Raw genomic sequence first — 20,485 nt, forward strand, 5'->3', positions numbered from 1 at the left:
AGCTGGTGGCCCCACTGCCCAGCATCCCCCATCACCCCCTCTCCTCACAGATACCCAGGAACCTCAGTTTCCTTGTCTCTAAAATAGGAATGGGCCCTTCTCCATAAGGTGCTGAGAGGACCACAGTTCATACAGCTTAAAACGCTCTGTAAATACTACTGGGCTCTGTGTGTGTGTTAGTTCCTATTATTTGCCACTTTCTTGACCCTCCTTTTCTCTCCTGACTTTCCCTCCCCTCTTTCTTCTCACACTTTAAGCCACTGTAGAGATTTAGATGAAATAGGCCATGAAGATCCAGCATGGGGGGCCCCCATGATCCTCCCAATCCGAGGTCTGAAAACTAACCTTTCTCAGAGCAATCAACTTTCCCCCAACAAGGAGAGGCATGGCAAAGCTGAAACATGCCCCAAGGGGAAATAAATCTAGTTCATACTAAAGTGTAAAGGACTAATATCTGGCCCTTTTCAACAGCAAGTGTGTCCAGATTGGAGGTGGGGAGGGAAGTCAAGGAACTCTAAGGTACCAAGAGTTCAAAGCAGGAAGCACTTCAGTTAAAAAAAAAAAAAAAGTGAGAGAGAAGAGTGAAAAGGAAATTACCAGTCCAGCCTGGGCCTCATCTACATTCCTGTCTGGACCCTCACTCCCACTAACAGCTCCAGGCCAAAGAGATGGCTGAGCTCCTAGGACAACACAGTGCCAAGCAGGAAATGCTTCTGAGCTCCTGAGCCCAAGTGCAGGCGCAGCACGCCTGGAAGATGAGGGACCACAGCCGGGGGCAGCTGTGGTCTGAGACAGGCTCCAGGGGCCCCCCTTCCCCCCCTGAACTGTGGCCCGGCTCAAAGAGGGAGGGCCCACCTAAGGGATGGTTCGGGCTCTAGGGACGCTAGCTGGGCCAGAACCCCAGGCCCTCCTGGTCGTCCCCCAGCCCTAACCTGCTCACCTGCCTGCTTGGAGGCCTTGCCCAGAGTCCCCTTCACAGTCCTGCAGTGGGAGTTGTCGCCGCCACAGACCCCACACTTGTCATCTGCCTTCATGGACCCCACCTCCTTGTCACAGCCGACGGGCTGAAGGCAGAGATGGGGTCAGCGGGAAGAGGCTTCCGTGCCCCACCACCACCCCCGGGTCGGCAGCCCTGGCCTCCTCCTCAGTCCCCAGGCCCTGACAGGAGAGGACCCTGGACCGAGAGGCGTTCTTGGACTCGTCGTGTGACATGGTTAAGGTCTTAGACCTGGCCACGCCTCTCCCCTCGAATGGGGCTGGGCAGTAACCCCTTTCCAGCAGCCCAGGGTCATGTTGAGGACCAAGGGGTGTCATGGGTGAGGAAGGGGAGGCGAAGCCTCTCTTCCCAGGGAGGAGAAGGAGGCAGTGCAGCCCCCCAGTCTCCCGGGGCAGGCAGAGGGTGGGCGGCCAGGAGGGGGGCACCTACTACACACTCGCCGCGGGCACAGACGCTGTACGGGTCCCGGTAGCTGCAGCGAGTCCCGTCGTGGACCACCTGGTTCATGAAGACCACGTGCCCTGTGTCCTCTGACTGGCAGATCAGCTCACACTTCTGGGCGTCTGTGGGGAAAGGGACCACACTGAGCCAGCTGGGCTCGGAGAAAGTGGGTTGGCCTAGACCAACATTAACGCATGGCCCGAACAGGAAGCTCCAGGGGCCAGCTCTGGGCAATGGGGGGGAGAGCTAGGTGTGGAGCTGGGCTTAAAATCCTTGCTGTGTCACTTATGAGCCATGTGACCTTGGGCAAATTATCTGACCTCTCTGAGCCTCAGTTCCTTATTTATTACGCCTGATCAGTAAAATGCCACATCACGTTGTTAAGAAACATCAAGTGATAAAATAATAATAACAATAATAATAAGCCGACACTTAATGAAAGCTTACTATGTGCCAGACTTCTAAAACCTTTATACATTCTTACTGTACAACTTTAAATGCTTTTCGTGAATTAACTAAGTTAAGCCTCTCAATACCCCCAAGGAAGTAGCATTACAGAGGAGGAAACCAAGGACCAGAGAGGTTAAGGAATTTGCTCAAGGCCATACAGCCACCCAGTAAGGGGCAGAGCCAGGATTCTAACCCAGGCAGTCTGGCTTGAGTCCTGCTCTGACCTCTACATACACATCACCAGTCACACATATGATGGTGAATCTTACCATGCTTGTGAACATTAGAAGGCTGCATGAAAGTGAGGCAGAACAGTGGTCTGTGTTTGGGTTTACAAAATGCAGCAGCAGTGAGGGAAGGAGGGAGATCCTTTCTAGTTCTAACAATCAAATCAAGGCTATTAATGTCCTACAAAAGTAGGTTCCGGAGAACATATAAACACTTGCTGTGTTTCTTAGAAAAAGGGAGGTTGGGGCTTAGCTAACTTCCTGGAATTTGTCTAAAAGTCCTGGGAAAACCCAAAGTCCAGATGCCCCATTGGCCTTGCAACCCTTCTCCACCCCGTGTTGCAGCAGCTCGTGTGGGTCTGGATGGATGTGCAAGGCTGCCAAAGCAAAATTTGTAAGGAACCATCTGGCTCCCTGCTCCTCATCCCTGGGCTTTCAGGATACCTGGTGACGTTTTGCTCCAGCACTCAGGACTCAAGTCCAGAGCCACAACATCCACTACTATTTTGGATTTCATGCAGAGGGGGAGTCATATTCCTGGTGGGACCTGGGCCGGGGCTAAGGGGTGGGGGGCTGCATCCCTCCCGAAGACAGGCAGGACCCTGACCAGTGCACCCCAGGCAGGTGGGTTTCTGGGCAGCCCTGGAAGCCAGCCGACAATGGCACGGGAGTGGTGAGCTCCCCAGACTAGGAGGAGTCTAAGCAGGGAGAAGACACTCCCTACAAGCATGTTCTGGAGGGGTCTGTGCACTGGCGGGCAATACACAGGCCTCCAAGGTCCCTTCCAACTTGCAGACTGTCATTCTAAATGTGAGCTGAAGATGGAGGGTCTTGCAACTGATACTCTGGAGCCAGGGCTACGAAGAGGTGGTCCTGGGCTCAGGAAAGGCCATTCTGATCGGCGCCGTCTGAGGCCGAGGGCTACATGGTAAGGGGTAAGCATCAGGCTATGGAAGGACCATGGAGAGGCCGGCAGGGGAAAGTAGACTGAGAGGACTGTTAAAGGCCCTACCAGCCTGAAGGCATGTATCCAGCCCTTCACTGGGTTCTCTCTGCCACTAGGAGAACCATCACTAGAAATGCTCCAAAACAGATAGGCACTGGCTTGGCCCCAAAATTCAGACCCTCCACGTGAGTCCTGAGACCTGTGTCCAGGGTAGCCTGTAGGGGGTCAGTAGGAGGATCCCACAGACTCTCATTGGCCTGACTTTCAAATCATTTTCATTAACTACTGAAACAGTAGCACAATCAGTAAAACCTAAAAACATGGTATGTAATAGGACAAAGCTTCTCAGGATGCTGGTTATATGCAAAGCGAGGGGCACCCGCACCTGTACCGGGCCTTCCGCACCGGTAAGGACATGTCCGAAAGGCACCAACCCCGACAGCCAGCACTGCTGCCAGCCGGTACCTCTGGGCCAAGTAACCCTTGCTCAAGACATTGTCCTTGCATCTGACAGAAAACGGTCAGCATAAGCATACAAATCAAGGATGGTTGTGATGAGGATTGTGGCTCCCCCAACGCGCACAATGCAAAGGCCTGCACAAAGGCGTATGGCAAACTTGCTGACTGCAATATCCCTTTTGGTGCCACCACTGTCCCTCCACCTTCACTGGTGGGCCAGGCATGGGAAGCCCTGTCTGGGAAGACATGGACCCAGCAGATGCCCAAGGCCATGGGGTGGGCGTGGGGAGCAGGGCTCCGCTCACCGTCGTCCGGCTCGTAGGGGATCCAGCTGTGCTTGGCGTTCTGGTGGACGTAATAGGAGTTGCGCTTGGCGCACTGCTGGGCCCGGAAGTCCTCGTAGGGCCCCGGACACTCCTCGCCGTTGCAGACCTGGTACTGGAACGTGGGCCCCGAGCACAGGCGGCCTCCGTAGGCTGGGCTGGGGCAAGCGCAGAGAGACCGTGCTGGCTGGAAAGGCTGGGGGTGGGGCCAGGCTTCCCACATGGTGACCTGGGGTAGCCCAGCCTTTTAGAGTAGCATAAAAAGGGGCTCCACTAACTTACAAACTAGAGAGGAACCCCCACTGTGAGGACTGCTGAGCTCAGAGCCTTTTGGTCCCTTCAGGCATATGCCACCTATTGTGTGTGTGTGTGATGGGGGAGAGGAGACAATGAGCAAAAGAAAGGGGGCAAAAGATGGGGGGAGGGAGAGGGAGGAAGACAGGAGGGAATGACTAACCCCCTCCAACTGGGCTAGAAGAGACATCAATCTGATTCATCTTTGTATATTCTTTCAACTGTTACACAGCTCCTGACATATGGTAGGCCCTCAATAAATGACTCAACTGCTCCTATTTGCATCCACTTCTATTTAATATCATAATAAACTAAGGAGTGGTAAAAGAGACTTGGATCTGGAGTAAGAAGACCTGGCTAAATCTAACCCCAAGTCTTGCTGTGCCTTAATTTCTGCTTTAAAGGAGGGACCATAACGCCTCTTATTTTACCTACCTCCTGGTGTGTCTGTGAAGAATAAATTTTAAAAAGGTATTTAAATCTGTACTCTCTTCCCCATTAAATTAAAAGGATTCAGTAAGATTATGGATACAAAGTACCCAAGTGAATAAGGTTACTGGAACTCTGCTCAGAGATGCTGGGAGGATGACGTGGGTTTATGCATGGAAGTGCTTAGCACCCCACCTGGCACAGAGAAAGTGCTCCATACACTGGAGTAATTATAACAGCAGCTGTCTATTAATCTGTGCTGGGCATGGTGTTGAGAGTGCATAGATTATACTTCATTTAAGCCTCATAAAATAAAAATAGTTATTATCATAGACGAGTTCAATAAATGGGAGCTTTGATCAAGGGGATAACTATCTGTCATGACTGGGAGGTGGTTTATCCAGAGTGGGCATCACCGTGCCTTTCTTTAACCTGGCTTTCATACCCCCAACAGGTTGAAGTTACAAGGCTGTTCATTTTGCCTCATATTTGTAAAGGGTCAGTACACAGGAATAGGTTGCTCCAGGGGGCACTGAGTGTCCCATCCCTGGAGGTACACAGCAGAGTATGAAGGACCACTCCTGAGGATGCTGGAGGGAGGGTGACCACCACCGACCCTCTGTGATCCTAGGACCCTGCCATTCTGAGGTCCCCGTCGCATCACTCAGCACTGTGAGGGGTGGGACTGGCCCTGCCCCACAGAGGTTCACAATCACTGAACGTGGAGACAGCTGACCCACACGGCCGGCCCCAGCCAGCCCCCATCCCTCATGAAGCTGTTCTAAGCAGGCTGCTTCAGTTTGGGAGACGGAGGCCATAAAAAGCTGGTGCTCAGAGGTTCCAAAACCATGGGAGGGGATCCCCACAGAGGGGGTAAATGGGAGAAATAGATTATTCCCCCAGAATGCTGACATATGGGTAGGGGGTAGTGAGGGGGGGACTTGATGTCAGAAAGAGATAAGTTAAGAAAAATTGAAGGAAGTTTTGCTTCATGTAGTAGGAAACAGACTTGGGGAATTTATCCTCCCAAGACATGGCTAGTGAACATTTAGATCAGTGTTTTCTCAAAGTTTAGCTGGAGGATCAGGGTCACAGGAGGGCTTGTTAAACTGGCCAAGCCTTGGGTCCACCCAGATTCTCCGCAGACGAGAATCTGAGAATCACTGTTTCGGACCCATTCTCAGATGTCAGTCAGACACAAAGGGAGATGTCAGACCCAGATGGAAGTGATTTGGCACCCCCAACAATTCTGGGCCGTCATCTACATACACAGCCACCTGCAGGGGACCTTCTTTCTTGTGCCCCGCCCCCCAGAGACTCCCTCTCCAACCCCCTCGGGCCCCTGCCCTGCCCACCTCAGCCAAGTGCACTCACGGGGGATTGTCACAGCTCCGGCTACGGGATCGAACCCCGCCCCCACACGACCGTGAACATGACCCGAACTTAGTCCAGGAGCTCCAGCCTCCATCCTGGCCATAAGTCTGCTCCGGCGACTTCCAGATGCAGTGACCTTTGAAGCACCACTGGGATGGAGCAGAGGGTGCGAGGTCACCCTAGGGCCACCGCTGCCTAGCCTGCCATAGAAAGTGCCCAACCGGGCACACGGCACAGCTGGCAGGCACCACGGGTGAGCCCAGAAAAAGGAACGTTAAGAGCACGAGCCTCAGGGTCACACAGAATCCCACCCCTACCGTGCGCTGAGGGACCTTCAACAAAGGGCTCCCCTTTCTAATCCTATTCCTCAACTGTACCATGGCGATAACAGCACCTGCCCACAGGGCTGCTGTGAGCATTCAATGAGATAACACCTGGCACACACAGCCCTCCAAAAACGGCAGATGGTATTATTAATGATGACAGTAACTGTGGAATTATTTGGTTTACCACCCCCAGAGAAACAAAGGGCTGATAAGGGAGAGAAGACACAATCTTCCCACACAATCTAGAGTTGATCTTGGCTCTGTACCTTGAAATCACCATCCAGGGGCCCCAGGCAGGTACGTTCATGGGAGGGAAGCCAGCCACCCGGGAGGTCTATCCATGCAGTGGAGGGAGCATATGCCTCAAGTCCAAGAGGCCTGGGTTTGAATCCCAGCTCGGCCACTACCAGCTATGTGTGGTTTTGGCATAGCTTCACCTTGCTGAGCCTCAGTGTACTTGCCTGTTAAATGGGACTGTTCTAAGAACTGAAGGCAGCAACACTTACAAAGCCCTCAGCATGCGGCCAGGCACAAAGGAGGGCTCAACCAAAGTTAACCCCCTTCCCTTTTCCTGTAGGGTCATAGGTAAGAAATACAGCAAGCTCTCTGGGTCTTTTTCAAGAGATAACTCAGTAGTTCTCAGCCTTGGAGTCACTTGGGGAACATTTAAGAACTCTGGATGCCTCAGCTTCACCCCAGACTGAGTCAGACTCTCTAGAGGTAGGGATTTTTAAAAGAAGTGGTAATTTTTAAAAGAAGCACTATACAGTTGACCATTGAACAACTCAGGGGTTAGGGGTGCCTGCCCTCTGCAGTTGAAAATCTACATATAGCTTATAGTCGGTCCTCCATATCCATGGTTCTGCATCCACAGATTCAACCAACCACAGATTGGTAGTATTGTGGTATTTACTGCTGAAAAAAAAAATCCGCATATAAGCAGACCCATGCAGTCCTAACCTGTGTTATTCAAGGGTCAACTGAAATTTACAGGCCATAAACTTCACTCATTTCAAGTGTACAATTCAATGACTTTTCATAAATTTACAGCATTTGGCAACCATCACCACAATCCAATTTTGGAACATTTCCACCATCGTAAGAGATATCTTGTGCCCATTTGCAGTCACTCCCTGTTCTGGGGTGTGGGGGATTTTAAAGCTCCCCAGATGGTTCTAATATGCAGACAAAACTGAGAGCCGTTGATTAACTCTTATGTGAAATTGTGATAGGAGAGGGCCTGGAAACTCAAACACACCTGGAGCAGGTAGACCCGAGGCTCCAGGATAATAGCCCTCCAGGTTAGGAGCCCACAGGGCCTGTACAAGGCTATGGGAAGCCCCACACATCTGTGAAGGGACAGACCATTTATAGATGAGAATGCGAAGAGCAGATGAGGGCAGAGGGTGGAGGGCAGAGGACAGGCTGCTGGGGGCAGCACCCTGCTTCTTCCCAGCCCTCCCATTTGCTTTGAGATGACTCACAACTTCACAACAACCTGAGGAGTGGGAAGGATGCTTGGTCAGGGCTCAGCAGGGGTCAATGAATGGCCCAAGGTCGCACACAGAGATTGGGGGGGCAGGGCCAGCGATAGAGCAGAGGTGGGTTTCAGACCTCAGCTCAGGGCTCTCAGATCCGGGGTCCTCCCGACACCCACACACACAAGAGGGTGCAAACACACCCCAGGAAGTACATGAAAGGGCAGGTTTGGGGGGGAGGGGCAAGAAACAGCATGGTGGGCGGGGGGAGGAGGCAGAACACCTGGAATCTTCCCTTCACCCCTTCTCAGCCAATCACCCTCTGTCTGACCTCCACAAGTTCCCTAACCTGCCTGGGCTGCATTCTCCTCAAATGGCAGTAAGCATTCCTGCCGATGGGCTGGGAGACAAGGCCAAACTCTGCTGCTGTAGAAGCCAAGGACTGCGGTGCCAGAGAGGAGAGGGCGTGTGTGTGAGTTCTCACGAGGACTCCCTGCCCATCTGCCCGCACGCGAGGCTGGCTCCTGTCCTCAGCCCTCCCCCAGCCCCCCGCCACGCATTCATGTCCACACACAGCGGCGAGGCGGGTCTCCCGTGGGGCCTGCACCCCAGGAAGGCCCTCCTGCTGCAGCCCCCGGTCCGCAGGTACCTTGCCTGGGGCGCACTCCGTCCCGTCCAGCGGGGGCCCCTTCTTGGTCTTGCAGAAGTAAGGGTTGTCAGGGTGGCTGCACCACAGCTGCTTGCAGGCCTCGAAGGTCCTGAACTGCGCGGCAAGGGGAACGGGGTCACTGGGCCGGACTAGCTCCCCAGCTCTGACGAGTTGTCCAGGGGGCAAAGGACAGTGACAGAGAGAGGGGAGGGTGTGGTAGGCATTGGGGCCAGAACACTGCGAGGGAGGCAGGAGGGGCCCGTCCAGCCAGAGCCCCGTGCGCACAGAAGCTTGACCCCACCCCAAGCGCCACTGGCCTCGGCGACCCCTCCTCTCTCCAACAGGGCACCAAGGCGAAGGCACCAGCCACAGCCCACACGCCTCTGGTCTCCCTCCCCAGGCCTCTCTCCCTGCTTTTGCAGAGGCCACTCTGTGACTGAGCAGGGACCAGGGTTTGAGGCTCTGGGGAGGCTGGGTCCACTGATACCCCCTGATCTCTGTGCATGTGGGGGGCTTTGAGAGGGCTGCCAGTCTAGCCCAGGCCCTGCAGCACCCAGACAAGGTCAGGACTCCCACCTCCCTCTAATCTCATCCAGCCACACCAGAGGTTGGCACCCTTCTGTTTCAGACTATCCAGGAAAGCCCCAATTTCCTTTTCTCTCCTATCATCCCCTGCTGGCCAGACTAGTGTCCTACAAACACAGCATCTGGGCACTGAAATCCCATATCCCAGCTGTTTCTCCACTCCCAAAGCAGAGACCAGGTGTTCCAGTGTGGCCTGGGCAGTGGGCAAGGTGGCCACACACAGGGCCTTCTGGTCCTGCAGAGCTGAGGAGGGGGCTGCGTTCCTGGATGGGGGTGGTTTGAGGTACTCGAGGCACCAAGGCCTGACCCCTCAGACAGCCCCCTGCCCTGGGATGTCCGCGTCTCTGAGCCTCCACCTGGGCCCTGGTTAGCAGCTGTTCAATTCTCTCCTAGGTGGCTCTAGCTGATCGCCAGGCTCCAGGCTCTCCCCTGCCCTGTCCTGCAGAGTAGGGACAGGGCTCTCTGCTCCCTTGTATCTATCTCCTCAAGTACAGGATGGGGGTGGGGGAGGGTTGGGGAAGCATGCAATTGACCCCCTGGAGAGAGGTTATATGGGGCACAGGAGAACTTTACCAGTGTGGGAAGTCTGCCCAAAACATCCTGCCAAATGCCCAAAGAGCAGAGGGTGGCAAGTATTTCTCCACCAGGCCAGAGCCCAGCACCTGATCTGACACATGGGCCACCTGACAGATAAACTCCCCAGGTGACCAGCCCAGCCAGGATCCCAGCGGTGGCCCACCCTCTCTGTTCTCTCTGTTCCCATCTTTCCAGGCATTCTCCAGCCACCACACACGCTGGCCCCTCAGTGGGACTGCATGGGGCGGGGATATGGCAAAAAGTGGCAGGGCCTGGGCCCTGGTCACCCTGCCTGGGCTAAGGTGCTCTGTGAATGACCAGCCTGCATCCCAGGAGGACCTGACCTGGCATCCAGCTGGCAGAGGCCGTGGGAACTCACCGCTGAGCAGGTGTGGTACCCAGTGCCGAAGTCAAAGCGGCATTGCTCATCCATTGAGTAGTCAATGCCGGGCAGCTCCGGGGGCCGGGGCCAGGCAGGCGCAAAGGGATCATCAAGGAGGCAGTCATAGGAGCTGCCGGCAGAGGCAGGGAGGTGAGCACGGTGGGAACAGGAATGCCCAAGCTCTCCCTTCCCAGAGGAGGGGGTGTTAAGCAAGCAAGGAAGGCCTGCAGGAATCTGCCCCCGCTGTCCTGTGCCAGGAGCTGTGTTGTCCAGGGAAGACGGGCTGCCCTGCCCTCCCCTCGCTTCCACCCACGACCATGTCTGGAAGCTCCAGGGCAAGGGCACCCAGGACTGTGGTTAGGCACTCAGCTTGTGGCTTTCTTATGGGGCCTGTTTTGCCCGCATTACAGAGACACATCATGGTCCAGATTAAGGGTTGGTTTGTGGACAATTTGAGGGCTCACTGCACTGAGAGAAGAAGACAAGTCAGCCTGCCGTGCAGGACGTACACTGGGCGCCGGCCGGCTGCTGCATGAGGTTAGTGACAGTATCTCTGCCGGCAGCCGTCCCACCCAAATCCACTCTGCACCCATTCTCGGCCTTGAGCTCCTGAGTCTAATGCTCGTCCTGGGCCTCCACGTCCCCGGAGCCCCAGGAGCTGACCAGCAAACCCAGAATTGAGCATGTGCCAAGAGTAGGATGGTGTTAGGAGGGGAGATGACTTGGGGGAGACGGAGTGGCAGGCTGCTTGCTCCCCATCCCGGCCCAGAGGGTGGAGGTGACCTACGGGAGGTAGCGGCTGAGTTCCAGCTTGCTGCAGTGGGACCAGTGGAAGCGGTGGAAGGCAGCCTGCACCAGGGGCGCCATGACGCTGCCCAGGCTGGTCTCATCCGCGCAGCCGTTCCCCTGACCATCGTGCTCCATGCCGAGCCTAGAGGGTGGGGGAGGACAGAGGGGAGCCCTCAGTCATGCCCAGGGAGCCCACCTCTGGGAAGATGAGCAGGCGGGCCTGAGACCCTGCCCTGACCAGGCTTCAGACTGTGACTTTTGGCCTCAGTTTCCCCACCATGCAGTGGAGAGGGCCACCCCTCTGGATGGAAGCTGAGACCCCGCCTGGCCCCCCAATGGGGCTGGACTCATTCTGCCCTCCTGCTCCCTCCTCAAACCCTACCCACGTCCTCACAGTTTCCGAGGTCAGCTCCAGCCCCACTCTGGCCCCAGGACACCTTTCCTGGCCGCCCTACCTGTGGGCTGCCCTCCCACAGCAGGGAACGCCTGTACCACCGTTAACAACTCACACGCCATGCACTGTCTTCCCTCCAGACCCAAGGTCTCACGTGCAAGGACCAGTTTCATTCTGTTCAGTTCGACCTCCCTTACTGCGCCCTCCCTGGGTGCCAGCCTCTTTAGCTTCTCCTAGACCCCGCGGTAGCCAGCACAGAGCTTCGTGTGTGGTACCTACCTGCCGTGATGATAGTTTAAATGTAAAAGTTTGCTCTTTGTAGTTAGTACTTAACACCAAAGCCCAAAGGTTCTAAATTCTTAAACACTCGCAGACGTCTGCATCTGGCCTTGACCGCTAGACAGACACATGGGCCTCTAAGCTTGACCCTGTCTCTCCATAGGGAGGGGCTCTGTGAGTGAAGAGTGGACACGCCCTGCCCCCCACATACAGGAAGACAAACTCCTAGCTCCAGAATATGTGGAAGCATTGGCTGCCAGGGCAGGAAGGGCCCTCAGAGGTTTCCCTGGTGTCAGCCTCTGTGTTGCAGATGAGGAAACGGAGGCCCCAGAGAGGAGGTGCTATCCACCCAGTGAGGGGCAGGGCTGGGATGAAATCACAGGGGCAGGCAGATGCAGAGAGGGGCATGGCCAACCATGGATGGCAGGCTCGCCCTTGGGACTGGCCCACTGCTCTCCTTCCCATGTCCTTCCAGCTGCAGAAAACAGCCCTCACTCTGTGTGTGGGCTGCGGGCGGGCAAGCTGGGGGCGGGTCCCGTAGCTCTGCCCTTGTGGACAGACAAGGCCAGGAGATGTGACTGTGACAGGTATATGTCACCACCAGACACTGGATGGTGGATTATTTGTTTTCTCTCAGCACGTAGCTTCTTGCGTGCTTTTCTGTCCCGTTCTCCACTGCAGTCCTATTTCTAGAACAGGGCCTGGCACACCGCAGGTGCTCAAGAAATACTGGTTGAATGAATGAATGAACATGCTCTCAACCAAATCCGGGCCCGAGGATCACACAAGCCCGCCACCCGCTTGGCCCGAGGCCTGGGTCTAAGTGCCCCTGTTTATGATGGACTCAGGCCAGGGCTCCATCGCGGAGCACTGGGAGGGCCCTGAGGTGTGGCTGAGATGGAGGGATAGAGGCCACCCAGAGAGCAGAGCACTGCCTATAAGGCGACACTGCTACTGACCTGCCAAAGGCAGGGCCACATCTGGCCTCCCAAGGCCCTGGATTTGGGGCTGGGCCCAAGGCAGGCCCAGAATTGCTGTCTGGGCCCCAGGGCTCCCTCCCCGTCGGGGCAGCTCCTCTGGCATCTCCCTGGACACTGGGAAGGGAGTCCAAACTGGGGCAAAGCCTCCCACACCCGCAGACCTCCTCAGAGCTCAAGGCACAGCTCGCCCCTCGGTGCCACTTACACGTGGCCGGTCTCGTGGGCCACCACGAAGGCCGAGGAGAAGCCATCTTCGTGGTTAAGGGCACAGCTTCTCAGGGGGTGGCACATGCCAGTAACAGGTGCGTACCCTGCCAGGGAGAGGGAGAGAGGGCAGAGAGAGAGGTCACGTGCAGGTGAGGTAGGACTCGACGAGGTCTGTGCCGAGCCAGCCACCGCAGGGACGTCCGGACCTGGTCACCACCGGAGGGTCCCTGGAGGAAGAAGGATCCTTCCAACGCGCCCCTCCGTGTGTATACACCCGCAGTACAGCTCCTGGGCCAAGCTGCCCCCACATCCTAAGGCTTGCCGCCCTCCCTCCTGGCCTGCAACTCTCTGTGCCTGTCGGCCCCGAGCCTGCATATAGCCGACTTCCGAGCTGCATCCCGCCAGCCAGTCAGTCCGCTGGTGAGTCAACAAACAAGCTCCAAATGTGTCTACACGGGGTAGCAGGTGGCACCGTGTTAGAGACTATGGGGAAAACAGGAATCAGGCGCGAGCCCGCAGCCCCCCCCAGCACACCCACACACTGGAGGGGCAGATGGCTTAGCAGGGAGACTAGGGGTCACGAGGTCAGCCTAGGTGTGGGCCCGCAGGGCCGGAGTTCAAGGAGCACAGCAGGGTGTGCGGGGTGGCTGGAAGGGAATGGCTCTGACCGAAGGGGTTGAGCGGGACCGGGGAATGACTTATGGGGGCCTAGAGCTGGGCCTGGAGGACAGCTGAGAGACTCTGGGGAGGTGGGGGGCGGGCAGGTGGAGGGGAGGGCACGGGCAAGGTGCAGACACAGCTGCGCAGGCCTCAGGAGCCGCGGGCAGCGCAGGGGGCCGGCACGTGGCACTGAGTGAGCAGCTTTGTGTGCGAGACCCATGATCTACGGGGGCTGCTTCCCCGCCTCCCCAGGGCCCGTAATCAGCTGGGAGGGCAGCCTGGGCTGGGGAAGACATCTGAGGAGGGGGAGATGGTAGAAAGCGCTCCCTGCCTCGGGCTTTCAGCCAACCATGACCAGATAGCTATTCCCTGTCTTTGGAATTGCTGAAATCCTCTCTTATTTGAGATGGTTTTGGGGGTGTAACGAGAAGCTGTGGTGAGAAGGCTTCTTGGGTCCCGATTGTCCTGGAGGTCTGGATGTGCCCTACAGGGCATGCAAGTACACACGTGTATGTGTGTCTGTGTGTACATGTGTCTGTGTGTCTGTACATGTGTGTCTGTGCATGAGTATGCATGTGTCTGTACACGTGTGTGTCTGTATGCGTGTACATGTGTAAATCTGTTTGTGTGCGTACAAGCCTGCCTTTGGGGATTCAGGGATTCAGACAAGCAGCACTTTTGGTAGAGGCTGACCCCCTTCTAGCATCAAACCGGAAAACACTACAAAGCCCTCAACTTGGAGCCTGGAGATCCAGTCTGAGTTTCAGCTTTGTCTCCTCTCTGCTGTGAGGCCTAGGCAAGCCTCGTTGCCACTCTGTGCCTCGGTTTCCCCATACAGAAACCTGGGGGTGATCAAAGCTTCCTGTGTCTGCAGAGCGCTTTCAGCCATCCTCTGTCACAGACATTGGATGCATCCCTCAGCCCTTTTAGCAGCCCGGGAATGGAGGAAGGCAAATACTACTATTTCTCCCATTCCACAGTTGGGAGAATCTCAGGAGATGAATGAGTTTGGATCACTAGGCTGGAGAGGCATGGATCTGCAGGTAGAGCAGGGCATTCCTTTCTGAAGTCCACACCAGCCCCGCCCTAGGTGCCCCACGGCCTGCAGTGAGGACAGAAGGATACAATGTGGGCAGAAGCATCTCGAAGATCACTGAGGCCTTCGAGCAGCCAGGCTCCGGGATGGGGATCACAGGGCCTAGGGCCGGACTCACAGCGACCTGCAGGCTCAACCAAGGCAGCAGGGACCAGAGCGGGGCCCCTTCACTTTCCCTGGCCCCCGAGAAACCATTCCAAAGCTCGCCTACCTGTCCGGCCAGGTCCTGTCTCCAAAGTCCCGAGGATCTTTTTGTTGCCAGAAGACCTGGCCCCAGAGACAGCCTTGGCCTCCGCCCTGCAGCTGCACACACCTGGCCACGGCAAATACAGTACCTTGCGTACCTGAGGGCCCAAAGTCCTGCCGGGTGAGGAAGACGACGTGGTCATGGTGCTCCGCGTGGCCGGGGTCCTGGCGCTGCTGAGAGTGCGCCCAGCGACACACCTGCTCCAGGCTGCGAGAAGGGTTCCCGCGCTCAATCAGGCTCAGGGACTGGGGGGCCAGAGAGCAGAGTGCTGGTCAGAGCCCACGGACTGCAGCAGGCACCCAGCGCTGTGCTCCCAGCAGCAGGGGACACCGAGGCCCACAGGACGGCAGGGCCTACCCCAAGGTCACCGTTGTCCCGGCTCCGGCTGCCACCGGCACACAGCCCCGTTCCGTTTTAGGGAACGTTCCTGTGCCAAGCCCTGTGCTGGGGCACCTGTCTGCTGAGAACTCACATTATTGCTAATTCCTCAAGTAACCCACAGGCAGGTGCTGTGCTGAGCATCTCCTCTATGCATTCATTGTCATTAATCTCCACAACAGCCCCTGGAGGAGAGTTCTGTTTTTACTCCTGTATGGGGGAAAACAAGCAACAGAGCCCAGAACCCCCGGCCACAACCCTAGCAGGACTTGTCTCGGTCACTGCCCCCCCTCTAAGCCCCACTTTCCCCACTGATTCATGGAGCAGGACCTCCAGCTGTAGGGGTTGAGGACTGTCCATTTACCTGATTGGAGGGAATTCATAAGTCCCCGCTTACCAACCCCAGATGCCTCTGCCACTGAAACCTCAATTCTAATGGTTTTGGGGTTCTAGTTTTGGAAACAAAATGTTTCCTAGATGCTGTTATCCCTCCCCGATACCTTAGCTGGTCTGATGCTCTGGCCCCCCACCCCTTCTCCCTCCAAACACTGCCTGTTGACACGGGGGTTTACCTGTCGGTAGCCAACCATGATCAAGCGGACAAGGGCGATGTTTATGTGGACCCCCAGGGACTCATCGTGGTAAATCTCATCCACCTTCAAGAAGAGAAGAGCGTGTAGTGTTAGGGGAAGCAAGAGTTCATTAAAGGCCCACTGCATGCCAGGTATCTGACACCTTATCCGACTTCATCCTTACCACGGCCTTCTCTGGTAGGCATCCTATCCTCAGATGAAGAAACTGAGGCAGAGGAAGGGGAGATGACCTGCCCAAGGACAGCTAACAAGCTGCACAACTGGTTTTCAAATCCTGGCCACCAAATTCCAACACTGAGCTCTTTCCACGAAGCCAAAGCATGAGGGGACCTGGTCTCAAACCCAACAACTCGGATGGAATCTTGTCTTTTTATATCTCTGAAGAGTCCTTCCAGAAATGTCACCCGGCTCAGGTCACTCATCCTCACAGCCCTGTGTACCTTTCCAATTGCCTCTGGAACCATCCGTCTGCTCTGCAGTGCCTGGGCACTGCTCCAGGGCAAATCCAGGAGGAAAGCGGCTCTAGGGCCTTGGACCAGCAGCACCACCATCACCTGCAGCTCATTAAAAATGCAGAGTCTTGGGCCCGCCTCCTGAGTCAGAGTCTGAGTTAGAACAGGATCCCCAGTGACTCTCAGGCAAGGTCAAGTTCGAGGAGAGGAGCAGTGCATTGGATTATTCCCTTTTCCCACAGGCTTAGGGACCTTTGGGGCAGTCATGGCACAGTTCATCGAAGAACACAGCCCCCAGCCACTCCCCTGTTCAGGAAGTCCCGGAACTGTGTCCATAACAGATGGACACCGCCTCTGCCTGCCCAGCCCCAAGGACAGGCAGTTCACCCGCTCTTGAAGACGCCTATCTCCTGAGTGGTCCCACTGGACAAGTCCATCTTTTTTTGTTTTAAATAACTTTTATTCCTGGATATAAAATATTTCACTCTAAAAACTCTGAAAAATACCCCCAAAAAAGTAAAAGAAAAAAGTCAGAGGTGATCAAGATGGCGGAATAGTAAGACGTGAAGCTCACCTCCTCCCACAAATACATCAAAAATACATCTACATGTGGAATGATTCTCATAGAATATCCACTGAACGCCGGCAGAAGAGCTCAGAGCTCTGAAAGGGCAAGAAAATCTCCATGCAACTGGGTAGGACAAAAGAAAAAAGGAAAAAAAAAAAAGGAAAGTGAAAAAGGAATCAGAACAGGACCTGTGCCCCTGGGAGGGAGCTGTCAAAGAGGAAATGTTCCTGCACCCCGGGGAGTCCCCTCACTGGTGGGGAGATCAGCAGGGACAGAGTGGGGCTTCAGAGCCTCGGAGGAGAACTCAGCAACGGGTCTGCAGCAGCTAGAATGCAGAGAAACCTGCACAGATGGTCAGTGCCATCGCTCTGCACTCCCCAGCCTGAGACACGTGGCCACCAGTGTGGACGCGGGCTGGGTGTGGAAGCTTGGGCTTCAGAGATCAGACCGGGGAGAGGACTGCGGTGGGCTGCGTGGAAACACCCTGAGGGGCTGGAGTCTGGTGCGACCACAACTGGGGGTGTACACAGAGGAAGCCTGGGCCGCCTTAGAGGCCAAGTGCCACTGCGTGGGCGGTGTGTGCGGGCAGGGGCAGGACCTGCTATTCCAGCCTTTTTCCCTGTGTGAGCTCTCAGGCAGCAGGGCACTGCCTACACGGGCTCCAGGAGCGGTCGCGAGCTGCCTCTGCTCCCACGGCGTGCTCCAAGGGTGCGCGTGAGCTGCCACCGCTGCCAAGAACCCCACGACCAGGCATCAGCCGCTGCATCGGCACACCCTATAACAAGGGGATAACGGCCAGCACACGCTGAGGAAAGAGGCGACATGCAGCCATACTAAAAACAGCCCTCGCACCAAAAATATTAAACCCACACAAGCTACACAGGGACACTCCCACATATAAATAGCCCTCCAAGACCACAGTAGATAATTGTTTCTCCTAAACTCACAGAATTAAGAGAAATATAAGTAAAATGAAGAAGCAGAGGAACCACTCCCTGTTGAAACACCAAGGGAATTCCCCTGAAAGAACAAACAATGAAACAGACCTCTTCACTCTAATAGACACCGATTTCAAACAGGAGATAATGAAAATACTGAAGGAATTAAGAAAGGCTATCTACAGAAATGCAGAGTACTGTAAAAAGGAACTAGAAACTATAAAGGGGAACCAAGAAAAATTAGAAAACTCAATTGCCAAGACGAAAAGGCAACTAAAAGCAATGAATAGCAGAATAAATTATGCAGAAGAATGAATAAGTGCCCTGGAAGATAGAACAATGGAAATCACCCAATCAGGATAGCAGACAGAAAGTCAAATGAAAAAACAATGAAAGCAATATAAGATAATATATTATATGGGATAATATATTATGGGATAATATAAAGTGTGCCAATCTACCTATGGGATAATATAAAGTATGCCAATGGGATGATATAAAGTGTGCCTATGGGATAATATAAAGGGATAATATAAAGTGTGCCAATCTACGCATATGGGATATGCAATAATATCCTATGGGATAATATAATATCCTATGGGATATTATAAAGTGTGCCAATCTATGCATAATAGGGATTCCAGAAGGGGAAGAAAGACAAAACGGGATCGAAAATATATTTGAAGAAATTATGGCTGAAAACTTCCCAAACTTAAAGAAGGAAACAGATATCCAGGTACAGGAAGCACAGAGGGTCCCAAACAAGATAAACCCAAACACACGTACACCAAGACATATTATAATAAAAATGACAAAAGTTAAAGAGAGGGTTCTAAAGGCAGCACGAGAAAAACAAAGAGTTAATTACAAGGGAACCCCCATAAGGGTATCAGCTGATTTCTCTACAGAAACATTGCAGGCCAGAAAAGAGTGGCATGATATATTCAAAGTCCTGAAAGGGAAAAATCTGCAACCTAGGATACTCTAACCAGCAAGATTATCATTTAGAATAGAAGGAGAGATAAAGTATTTCTCAGACAAACAAAAACTAAAAGAATACAGAAATATAAAACCTATCCTGAAGGAAATATTGAAAGGTCATCTCTAAATAGAAAAGAAGTAAGAATATATAGGAAACAGAAAATCACAATTGGAAAGCAAATCACCTAAATAAGCCAGTCCACAGATTAAAAAAAAAATCAAAAAATTTCTGTGAAAGTGATGATAACCACAATGAACAGCAAAAGGATGAACACAAAGATGTAAAAGGACATCAAAATCATAAAGAGTAGGGGAGGAGAGTAAGAAAATGTAGATTTTTTTTTTCATTTCCTAGAATGTGTTTGAGTCTATGTGATTACCAGTCTAAGGCAAGTAGAAACAGCATGGGGTTAACATACTTGAAAAATAGGGTAACCACAAATCAAAAACATACAAGAGATTCACAAAAACCAAAAAGAAGAGAACATAAGCATAACACAAAAGAAAATCATCAAACAACAAAAGGAAAAACAAAAAGAAAAAGAAAGGGACAGAGAAGAAATATAAAATCAACAGGAAAACAAGGTTAAAATGGCAATAAATACATATCTATTAATAAGTACCTTAAATGTCAATGGACTAAATGCTCCAATCGAAAGACACAGAGTGGCAGATTGGATTAAAAAAAAAAAAAAAAAAAAGAGCCTACAATATGTTACCTACAAAAGACCCACTTTAGGGCAAAGGACACACATAGATTGAAAGTGAGAGGATGGAAAAAGATATTTCATGCAAACAGAAATGAAAAGAAAGTGGGGGGTCACAGTACTCATATCAGACAAAATAGACTTTAAAACACAGGCCATAAAGAAAGGTAAAGAACGACACTATATAATGATAAAAGGATCAATATAAGAAGAGGATTTTACACTTGTCAACATTAATGCACCTAATGTAGGAGCACCCAAATAAATAAAACAAATACTAATAGACATAAAGGGGGAAACTGACAAGAATACAATAATAGTAGGAGACTTTAACACCACACTCACATCAATGGACAGATCTTCTAGACAATCAATAAGGCAACAGAGATCCTAAATGATACAACAGAACAGTTAAGACTTAATTGATATTTTCAGGACATTTTATCCAAAGTAACCAGAATACACATTCTTTTCAAGTGCACATGGAACATTCTCTAGGATTGACCATATACTAGGGCATAAAACAAGCCTCAACAAATTTAAGAATATAGAAATTATCTCAAGCATCTTTTCTGACCACACAGCATGAAACTAGAAATCAACCACAAAAAAAGAAATGAGAAAAAAACAATTACATGGAAACTAAACAACATGCTACTAAAAAACCAATGGGTCAACGATGAAATCAAAGAGGAAATTAAAAAACACCTTGAGACAAATGACAATGAAAACACAACCATACAAAATCTGTGGGATGCTGCAAAAGCAGTTCTTAGAGGGAAGTTCATAGCGATACAGACCTTCCTCAAAAAACAAGAAAAATCTCAAATAAACAACCTAACTTACCACTTAAAAGAATTAGAACAAGGGTTTCCCTGGTGGCGCAGTAGTTAAGAATCCGCCTGCCAATGCAGGGGACACGGGTTCGAGCCCTGGTCTGGGAAGATCCCACATGCCATGGAGCAAATAAGCCCGAGCACCACAACTACTGAGCCTGTGCTCTAGAGCCCGCGAGCCACAACTACTAAGCCCGCACACCTAGAGCCCGTGCTCCACAGCAAGAGAAGCCACTGTAATGAGAAGACTGCGCACTGCAACAAAGAGTAGCCCCCGCTCACCGCAACTAGAGAAAGTCCACACGCAGCAACAAAGACCCAACTCAGCCAAAAATAAATAAATTTATGAAAAAAAAAAAAGAATTAGAAAGAGAAGAACAAACAAAACCTAAAGTCAGCAGAAGGAAGGAAATAATAAAGATCAGAGGGGAAATAAATAAAATA

The 20,485-nt window shown here is 52.8% G+C and overlaps 1 protein-coding gene across 1 annotated transcript in view; it reads right to left on the reverse strand.

The window, feature by feature from the left end:
* ADAMTS14 (ADAM metallopeptidase with thrombospondin type 1 motif 14) overlaps positions 1–20,485 on the reverse strand; it is a gene marked incomplete at its 5' end in the record, with an annotated part of 112,270 nt that overhangs the window by 17,143 nt on the left and 74,642 nt on the right. Inside the window, 10 exons of the mRNA XM_061190284.1 lie at positions 941–1,064; positions 1,427–1,560; positions 3,826–4,001; positions 5,941–6,089; positions 8,394–8,507; positions 9,934–10,066; positions 10,724–10,867; positions 12,584–12,689; positions 14,686–14,833; positions 15,539–15,622. Of these exons, the coding sequence (XP_061046267.1) occupies positions 941–1,064; positions 1,427–1,560; positions 3,826–4,001; positions 5,941–6,089; positions 8,394–8,507; positions 9,934–10,066; positions 10,724–10,867; positions 12,584–12,689; positions 14,686–14,833; positions 15,539–15,622 (1,312 nt within the window). The remainder of the gene's footprint in view (positions 1–940; positions 1,065–1,426; positions 1,561–3,825; positions 4,002–5,940; positions 6,090–8,393; positions 8,508–9,933; positions 10,067–10,723; positions 10,868–12,583; positions 12,690–14,685; positions 14,834–15,538; positions 15,623–20,485) is intronic.

This window comes from Eubalaena glacialis, chromosome 1 (assembly GCF_028564815.1).
Source record: "Eubalaena glacialis isolate mEubGla1 chromosome 1, mEubGla1.1.hap2.+ XY, whole genome shotgun sequence".
Lineage (NCBI taxonomy): Eukaryota > Metazoa > Chordata > Mammalia > Artiodactyla > Balaenidae > Eubalaena > Eubalaena glacialis.